Here is a 10,000-nt window from a genome sequence, read left to right as displayed (position 1 = left end):
TATAAGTATAGATATATTTATGTATATATATATATATATATATATATGTATGTATGTATGTATGTGTGTGTGTGTGCAGACATATATATATATATATATATATATATATATATATATATATATATATATATATATATATATATATATATATATATATGTATATATATATAAATATATATATATGTATATATATATGTACATATATATATATATATATATATATATATATATATATATATATATATGTATATATATGTATATATATGTATATATATATGTATATATATATATAAATATATAAGTATAGATATGTGTGTGTATATGTATGTATATGTATATATATATATATATATATATATATATATATATATATATATATATATATATATATATATATATATGCACACGCATCAGTCAAGAGTTATTTAACTACAAATATATTTACTTTGGTTATTTTCTTGCTTTCCGTCTCGTTTCTCCCGCGAGCAATAATTTCACGAGTGAGAAACATCTTGGAATTTCCATTTGGGGAGAAATTTCCAGAATCTTAATTGTAATGGCTGCTTGGTAGAAACCCGAGGGTGTTTTATCTTCTGAGAAATTATCGCTTGTTATCTCACGCATCCTTTTATCTGGGCTTTGCCTCTTCCCCTCTTTCGCATTGGGAGTGAGAGGCTGACTTTTACATTTCTGTTTTTGTTTTGGTTTATTTCTCTTTCTTTTTCTTTTTCACTATCTTCCTTTTTCAACATCGACATATTCTACTGACGCCTCCTTTCTTCTTCTTCACTGTCTTCTTTTTTCATCAGCTTTGTCCTATTCTACCTCCTCACCTCTTCCTTTTCTTTTTCATCTCTTCCTTTTTTTATTAGCTTTGTTCTATTCTGCCTCTGTCTCCCTTTTACTTATTCTTTACTCTCTTCCTTTTTTCATCAGCTTTGTCCTATTCTGTCTCCGTCTCCCTTCTTCTTCTTCATCTTCACTCTCTTCCTTTTTTCATCATCTTTGTCATATTCTCTACCATTGCCTCTCTTCTTCTTCTTCATCTCTTTACTTCTTCTTTTCCTCCGCTCATCTCTTATAGTCACAGAAGCCACGCCCCCGTCCCGGTAGCTCAGAAGCTGATTGGGCAGAAATCCATTGTTCGTATTGCTGTCCGTCTTTGTATAAGAAGTGTGTTCGTGGCTTCTAATCAGACATGTAATTTATTTCGATAGCGCTAAAAACGAGGAGCATAAAGATAATCATCTTTGGATATTAGTACTTTAAAGAAAAAAGTCAAAAGGTGTTATAAATAGAATGCACTTTGGTCGAAGTCATAGACAATATCGCCTTCAAAAGCAGCTTATTCATGGTTTTCGTTGTTTTGTAGGAAATTTATATCCTTCTCTATCATCATCATCACCACCATAATCATCATCATCATCACCATCGTTGAATCATCATTATTATCATCATAACTGTTATCATCATTTTTATCATTATCATTACTATATCATTATCATACATCATATGAGCTTCTTTCTACATTCTGCCCCCCTTCTCCTTACGTTCATACTTCTCTTTCCTCTATTTCTCTACATTTTCTCTCCTCTCTTCTTTTCCTTCCCCTGCCCTCTTTTCCCCTCTCTTCCTCTTCACACCCCCCCTTGCCCACTCCCCTCCCCCTCTCCCACTTTCGGTACGCCGCCTTCCCCTCCCCTTACTTCCCCCTTCCCCCATCCCTTTCCTACCGATCCCCTTCCCCATAACCCTCCTGCTCCCTCCCTCTTCTCCTTCCCTGTCCTCCTTTCCCTCTCCCTCTCCCTCCTTCCCCTCCCTTCCCTCCTTTCCCTCCCTCTCCTCCCCCTCCCTTTCCCCATCCCGCTCCTGCTCCCTCCCTCTTCACCTTCCCTGCCCTCCTTTCCCTCTCCCTCTCCCCCTCCCCTTCCCCATCCCCCTCCTTCCCACCCTCCCTTCCCTCCCTTCCCACCCTTCCCCTTCCCCCTCCCCCTCCCCCTCCCTTCCCTCTCCCCCTTCCCTCTCCCCCTCCTCCCCCTCCCTACCCATCCTTCCCCCTCCCTCCCCTCCCCCCCTCCCTCCTCATCCTCTTAAACCGGCGAATTCCATTAATCATTTTCTCCCGAGCGTCCGCCTGTAAGAGGCTTGTTACGAGAGTGCAGATTCTATTAGATTTAAAATGCATCATTAAGCATTCAGACAATCGAGTGTCTGTGTGGAGGTGCGTGTCTGAGAGGGGGGGGTGGGGGTGTATGTGTGTGTGTTTGTATGTGGGGTTGAGTGTGCGTGGATGTGTATATTTGAACACAAAGATTCGTATGGGGGCCTGCGTGGACAAATATAGCACACGCACACACACACACATACGCACACATACTCACACACATACGCACACACACATACGCACACACACACATACACATAAACACACACAAACACACACACACACACACAAACACACACACACACAACCCCTCCTCCCGTCCCCACACCCACACCCACTCACACGGACCCCTCCCCGCAGCCTCTCCTCATACCCAAACACACTCACACACGCAGCACATAAGCACACAAGCCCCCTACCCACCCCAGGCCTACCTCCCCCCCCCCTCGGTGCCCTAAGATCGTCGTGATTTATGGGAATTGGGTGATACATGTGTGGCAACAGTGCAAGGAAGTCGTGCACTACTTCGATAAAGATTTTACTTGCCTTATCAATATTATGGCCAACTTTGCATGAACACACTCACGCACAAACATCTGCAGCGTTTTTTATTTTGTTTGTTTTTTGTTGTTTTTTAAGGATTTGTCTGTTTGTTTGTTTGCGGGAAAGGGAGGGACATTGCTCACCCGTCTGTTTGGTTCTCTGCTTTTGTTGTTGTTTACTTTTTTTGGTGATTTCTTGTCTGTTTTGGGGAAATGTTATACACAGCAGTATCTGGTTGTGCACCCTCGCCATTATGTGTTTTCTCTAATTCTTTTTTCTTTTTCTTGATCGTAATGCTATCATTCTCTATTTCCATTTCTCTCTATATATATCTATCTCTATCTATCTAACTATCTCTCTCTCTCTCTCTCTCTCTATCTATCTATCTATCTATCTATCTATCTATCTATCTATATCTATCTATCTATCTATCTATCTATCTATCTATCTATATCTATCTATCTATATATATATAAATATATATATATATATATATATGTATATCTTTCTCTCTTTCTCTCTCCTTCTCTCTCTCTCTCTCTCTCTCTCTCTCTCTATCTATCTATCTATCTATCTATCTATATCTATCTATCTATCTATCTATCTATCTATCTATCTATCTATATATATATATATATATATATATATATATATCTTTCTCTCTCTCTCTCTCTCTCTCTCTCTCTCTCTCTCTCTCTCTCTCTCTCTCTCTCTCTCTCTCTCTCTCTCTCTCTCTCTCTCTCTCTCTCTCTCTTTCTCTCTCTCACACACATACAAACGACTGCATACACACACACACACACGTACACAACCCTTCTCCCCGGGCACGTATAAACATATTCGCACATTGACACACATATCCATTCACATATCCACACTTATACACACGGTTGCATACACACACCCACGCGCACATACACAGGTGCAGAGGGGAGTCTTGATGCACTGGCTTGCATCCTACAGTCTCTGGTCTGGAATGTTGCCAGAGAGGAATAGCTTTTCCTCCTACTCCTCCTCCTTCTCCTCCTCCCCCTCCTTCTCTTCCTTCCCCTCCTCCTACTACTCCTCCTCTTTCTCGTCCTATTCCTTCTCCTTCTTCTCCTTCGCTTCCTTCTCCTCCTTCTCCTCCTCCCCCTTCTCCTTCTCCTCCTTCTCGTCCTCTTCCTCCTCTTCCTCCTCCTTCTCCTTTTCCTCCTCCTCCTTTTCCTCTTCTTATTCTTATTCTTTTTCTTTCTTGTTCTTATCTGTATTCTGTTACCTTCTACTCCACTTCCCCATCTTCTATCTTCTTCTTTTCCCCTCCTCCTCCTTCTTCGTTTTCTCTTTCTTCTCCTCCTTTTACTCCTCCTCCTCCTCCTTTTCCGCTTCACCCTCTTCTTCTCCTTTCTTCTTCTCTTCTTCAACCTCATCCTTCTTTGTGTCCTCCTACTCTTCCCTTCCTCTTCATAATGATTCTTATCATTTTCCTCCCTTTTGCCCCTCCTCCTCCTCCTCCTCCTCCTTCTCCTCCTCGTCCTTCTCCTCCTCCTCCTCTTCCTCCTCCTCCTCCTTCTCCCCCTCTTCTTCCTCTTCCTCCTCTTCTTCCTCTTCCTCCTCTTCCTCCTCTTCTTCTTCTTCTTTCTCTTCCTCCTCCTCCTCCTCCTCCTAGTCCTCCTCCTCTTCCTCCTTCATTGACCCTCGTTTTATTATTGTTGTTTTTTAGATAGATTGATAGATAGATAGACCGACAGATAAATAGATAGATAGATATATAGACAGACATATAAATAGATAGAGAGATAGATAAATAGATAGATAGATAGATAGATAAACAGACAGACATATAAATAGACAGATAGATAGATAGATAGACAGACATATAAATAGGTAGATAGATAGATAGACAGACAAACAGACAGAAAAGTAGATAGATGAAGTACTGTAATAGATATATAAGGCAGATGAATAGATCTTTTCTTCTTTTCTCTGCTTTCTCGCACTTCTATATATAAAGAAATGTAAATAGACCAAAAGAACGAAGGAGATAGAACCAATAGACAATAACACAGCTGGATAGATAAGTAAACATACTTCAGATGATCAGATAATTTTCTCATTTCTCATTCGTTTGCCTGTTATCTCTTTTTTTCTCTCTCTCTCTTGCTCTCTATCTATCTATCTATCTATCTATCTATCTATCTATATCTCTCTTTCTCTCTTCTCTCTCTCTCTCTCTCTCTCTCTCTCTCTCTCTATCTATCTATCTATCTATCTATCTATCTATCTATCTATCTATCTATCTATCTATCTCCTTCTCTCTCTCTTTCTCTCTCTCTTTCTCTCTCTCTCTCCTCTCTCCCGCCTCTCTCTCTCTCTCTCTCTCCTCTCTCTCTATCTATCTATCTATCTATCTATCTTTCTCTTTCTCTCTTTCTCTCTTTCTCTCTTCTCTCTTCTCTCTCTCTCTCTCTCTCTCTCTCTCTCTCTCTCTCTCTCTCTCTCTCTCTCTCGCTGGTAATCTTTCATCCTTTGGTTGCGCGTTCCCTCTCTTTTCCGATTAAAAATTGTCTCATCATTTCTTCCGTTCTATCTTGCGCGAGGTGGGCGCCACTTCGGTCGCTCTGAAATGACCTGCTTTGACCCCTTTTTCGTTTTTCTTCTTCTTCTTCTTTATCTTCTTCTTATTCATCATATTGCCTCTTCTTCTTTCTTTCTTTCTTGAGGGGGTATAAGGATTCTTGGATGTTTGTATTTATTTGTGTTTGTTTTGGAGATTGATTTTACCTTTATGTTTCTTATTTATCCTCTTTTCTTCTTCTTCTTCTTCATCATCATCATCATCTTCTTCTTCTTCATCATCATCTTCTTCTTCTTCATCATCATCTTCTTCTTTTTCTTCTTCATCTTCCTTTTCTTCTATTTTCCTCCTAATTCTCCCTCCCTCACCTTCTCCCTATCTCCCTTCCTCCCATTCCTCTCCCCTTCTTCCTCTCCATCATCGCACCCATTCCTCCTTCCCTCTTTCATCACACCCTTCCTTCCTTCCTTCCTTCCCTCCTTCCTTCCTTCCTTCCATCCTTCCTTCCTTCCTTCCATCCTTCCTTCACTTCACCCTTCCTTCCTTCCTTCCCTCCTTCCTTCCTTCCTTCCTTCCTTCCTTCCTTCCTTCCCTTCTTCCCTCCCTCCCTCCTTCCTTCCTTCCTTCCTTCCTTCCTTCCTTCCCTCCCTTCTTTCCTCCCTCCCTCCTTCCTTTCCTCCTTCCCTCCCTTCCTCACTCCTTCCTTCCTTCCCTTCCTTCCTTCCTTCCTTCCCTCCTTCCCTCCTTCTTTCCTTCCCTCCTTCCTTCCTTCCTTCCTTCCTACACCTCCTTCCGTCCTCTCCCTTCCTTCCTTCCCTCTTCCCTCCTCCCTTCCTTCTCTCCTTCCCTCCTCCCTTCCTTCCTTCCTTCCTTTCTTCCTTTCTTTCTTCCTTCCCTCCTTCCCTCCCTCCTTCCTTCCTTCCTCCCTTCCCTCCCTGCCTCCTCCCTTCCTTCCTTCCTTCCTTCCTTCCTTCCATCCCTCCCTCCATCCCTCCCTCCCTCCCTCCCTTCCTTCTTCCCTTCCCTCCCTTCCTTCCTTCCTTCCTTCCCTCCTTCTTTCCTCCTTCTTTCCTTCCTTCCTTCCTTCCCTCCTTCCTCCTTCTTCCTTCCTTCCTTCCCTCCCTCCTTCCTTCCTTCCTCCCTTCCCTCCCTCCTTCCTTCCTTCCTTCCTTCCCTCCCTCCCTCCCTCCCTCCCTCCTCCCTTCCTTCCTTCCTTCCTTCCTTCCTTCCTTCCTTCCTTCCTTCCTTCCATCCGTCCTTCCCTCCTTCCTTCCTTCCCTCATCCACATCGCCCACTCCCCCACCCACTCGTGTGGATTCGTGGAAACTTTCCGAAAAAAAAAGAAAAAAAAAAGTGTGCAATGCATCGAAAACTCTTTGCTGAAGGAGGGAGAAAGAGGAAGAAGACGAGGAGGAAGGGAAGAGGGGAAAAGAGGAGGAAAGGAAGAGGGGAAAAGAGGAAGAAAGGAAGAGGGGAAAAGAGGAGGAAAGGAAGAGGGGAAAAGAGGAGGAAAGGAAGAGGGGAAAAGAGGAGGAAAGGAAGAGGGGAAAAGAGGAGGAAAGGAAGAGGGTAAAAGAGGAGGAAAGGAAGAGGGGAAAAGAGGAGGAAAGGAAGAGGGGAAAAGATGAGGGAAGGAAGAGGGTGAAAAGGAGAGGGGAAAAGAGAGGGAGGAAAGGAAGAGGGTGAAAAGGAGAGGGGAAAAGAGGAGGAAAGGAAGAGGGGAAAAGAGGAGGAAAGTAAGAGGGTGAAAGAGGAGGAAAGGAAGAGGGGAAAAGAGGAGGAAAGGAAGAGGGTGAAAAGGAGAGGGGAAAAGAGGAGGAAAGGAAGAGGGGAAAAGACGAGGAAAGGAAGAGGGGAAAAGAGGAGGAAAGAAAGAGGGGAAAGAAGAGAAAAGGAAGAGGGGAAAAGAGGAGGAAAGGAGGAGGAAAGAAAGAATGTAAAAGAGGAGGAAAAGAAGGAGACGGGGAAGAGGCGGAAGACGAGGAGAAAGGAAATATAGAAAAAGAAAAAGAGGGAGGAAAAGGTGGAAGAATAGGGAAAAAGAAGGAGAAAGAGGAAGAGGTGGAGGACGAGCATGAAAAAAGAGGGGAAACGAGGGAGGAAGAGGAGGAGAGGAAGAAGGGAAAAGTAGAAGAAAGATGAACGAGGAAATGGAAGAGAAAGAAAAAGAAAATGAGAACCAGATGATGATGGAGGAACAGGTGGGATATGGAGAAGAGAATAAAGGTAAAAGGGAGGAGTAAGGAGACGGAAAGGAAAGGAAGAGGAAGGAATAGGAATAAGAAGAATAGGGGAATAGGAAGGAGTCAGGAGGAGAGGGAAGGCAAAGGAAGAAGAGGAAGAGGATCAAAAGAAAGAAGGAAAAGAAAGGGGAATCAGAAGAAAAAGAAGGAATGAGGAGAAAGAGAAGGAAAGAGGGGAAGAAACAGAGAAAATTAAAGAAGAGAGAAGAAAAAGGGAGACGGATAAGAAAGACGAGAGAAAAGAACAGAGTAGAGAGAGGCGAGATAAATGATGAGAACGAGGACAAGGAGAGGAGAAAGAAAGGAAAAGGGAGGCGAAAGAGAAAGAGACAAAAACAAGAGAGAAACAAAAGAAGAGAAAAAGCAACAAAGAAAAAGAAATAAAAAAATACGAGACAAAGAAAAGACGAGACACAGAAAGGAGCAAAGAGAGAAGAGACGACGGAGGAACAGACACAGAGAACCCCAAAAAGGAGGAGAAAGAAGGAGAGGAGAGGAGAGACAGAGAGGAGGGGGGGGAAGGGAGGGAAGTGAAGAGGGATTTTGGGCGGGGCTTCTGCCTCCCTCCGCCATGCATTGGGTTTCCAGGCTGTATTAGGAGCCCGATTGGGGGTTCGCAGAGGCAGGGTCTGTGGGCGTGTGTGTGAGTGATGAGTGTGTGTGGGTGTGTGCGTTTATTGGAGGACGTGTGTGTGCGTCTGTACTGTGGGAGAAAGTGTGTATGTGTGTGCTTGTGTTTGTGTGTGTGTGTGTGTGTGTCTGTGTGTGTGCGTTTATTGGAGGACGTATGTGTGCGTCTGTACTGTGGGAGAAAGTGTGTGTGTGTGTGCTTGTGTTTTGTGTATGTGTGTGTGAGTGTGTTTTTTGTATGTGTGTGTGTGTGTTTATTGGAGAATGTGTGTGTATGGGTGTCTGTATTGTGGGAGAAAGCGTGTGTGTGTGTGTGTTGTGTGTGTGTGTGTGTTTATTGGAGAACGTGTGTGTGCGAGGGTGTCTGTATTGTTGGAGAAAGTGTGTGTGTTTGTATTTTGTATGTATGTGTGAGTGTGTGTATGCGTGTGTGTGTGTGTGCGTGTGTGTGTATGTGTGTGTGTATGTGGGAAGGGAGAGGAGGGTGACTCCTTGTGCGTTTGTACCTGTATCTGAGCCTATGCGTGTGTATGCGTATGTGCGTGGAACAGTATCACCAGCTGGTATTTTGTAAGCCCGCTGCCTAACGTAGTGCAATCTAACACTCTGTATTGTTTATCTCGCTCTGTCTGTCACAAGAGACCTGCATGATACATTGCAACATGCCTTATTACACTTAACGTCTTTTGCCGAACATGCAACTGCAGTATAACCGAATCGGAAGAGGCCAGAGTGGTGCAATTTCGCTGCACTCATTTTTTGCGTCTGTGTTGAAACGTTGCACTGAGGGAGCGTAGGCGTGGGAAGATTGCAAGACGTTGCAGATAAAATGTGTTTTGTTCTTGGCAAGCGCTTTTTTTAATCGAATTATTTCATATTTTTGGTTTATTTTTTATCTATTCTTTAATTCTTTTTTTATTTATTTATTTTATTTTTTTGTGTATCAGTTTGAGGATTCATTGACGTTTCTATATGTTTTTTATGTATAGTTAAAATTGTTTTATTAAGGGAAGGTAATAACAACAACAAAATATTGATAATTTGGAAATTTTATGTAAACAGACTTTCTTTATTTCTCTTAATCCTTTATCAAGCTGATGTATTTGTCCTTTTTTTTCTTTGTTTCATAAGCAATATTGATAACGTCACCACCACCCTCAACACCACCATCACCACTTCCTCACCACCCACACCACATCCCCTTCACCCATACTACATCCTCACCACCCACACCACATCCTCACCACCCACACCACATCCCCTTCACCCATACTACATCCTCACCACCATCACCACTTCCTCACCACCCACACCACATCCCCTTCACCCATACTACATCCTCACCACCCACACCACATCCTCACCACCCACACCACATCCTCACCACCCACACCACATCCTCACCACCCACACCACATCCTCACCACCCACACGACATCATCACCACTCACACCACATCCTCACCACACACACCACATCATCACCACCCACACCACATAATCACCACCCACACCACATAATCACGACCCACACCACATAATCACCACCCACACCACATCCTCACCACACACACCACATCCTCACCACACACACCACATCATCACCACCCACATCACATAATCACCACCCACACCACATAATCACCACCCTCACCACATCCTCACCACCCACACCACATCCTCACCACCCACACCACATCCTCACCACCCAACCCACATCACCCACATCACATCCTCACCATCACCACCAAAATCACCACATGGAAAACATTTGTAAAAAAAATCCTAAAGTTACCCCTAACAAAAGAAAAAAAAACGCTAAACAAACTAAATAAAAAAATAAATAAATAAAAAAAAAGTATT

General features: G+C 43.1%; 2 protein-coding genes across 11 annotated transcripts in view; both read left to right on the top strand.

Moving 5' to 3' along the window:
* LOC113817877 (inactive dipeptidyl peptidase 10) overlaps positions 1-10,000 on the top strand; it is a 201,631-nt gene that overhangs the window by 96,430 nt on the left and 95,201 nt on the right. The window lies entirely within an intron of this gene.
* On the top strand, positions 8,834-9,678 carry LOC138866116 (uncharacterized). Its single transcript, XM_070138029.1, has 2 exons — positions 8,834-8,931; positions 9,270-9,678. The coding sequence occupies exons 1-2, from the start codon at positions 8,834-8,836 to the stop codon at positions 9,676-9,678; spliced, it is 507 nt and encodes a 168-aa protein (XP_069994130.1).

This window comes from Penaeus vannamei, chromosome 24 (assembly GCF_042767895.1).
Source record: "Penaeus vannamei isolate JL-2024 chromosome 24, ASM4276789v1, whole genome shotgun sequence".
In the NCBI taxonomy this organism is placed as follows: domain Eukaryota; kingdom Metazoa; phylum Arthropoda; class Malacostraca; order Decapoda; family Penaeidae; genus Penaeus; species Penaeus vannamei.
The sequence above is the reverse complement of the archived record's forward strand: the minus strand, read 5'-3'. Positions and strand labels throughout refer to the sequence as shown.

Bases quoted from the DNA above. Each gene is read 5' to 3' on its own strand.
- LOC138866116 (XM_070138029.1), top strand. From the start codon at position 8,834: ATGCAACTGCAGTATAACCGAATCGGAAGAGGCCAGAGTGGTGCAATT. The intron at 8,932-9,269 runs GTAGGCGTGGGA...TTGTTTCATAAG, and splicing joins AAACGTTGCACTGAGGGAGC to CAATATTGATAACGTCACCA.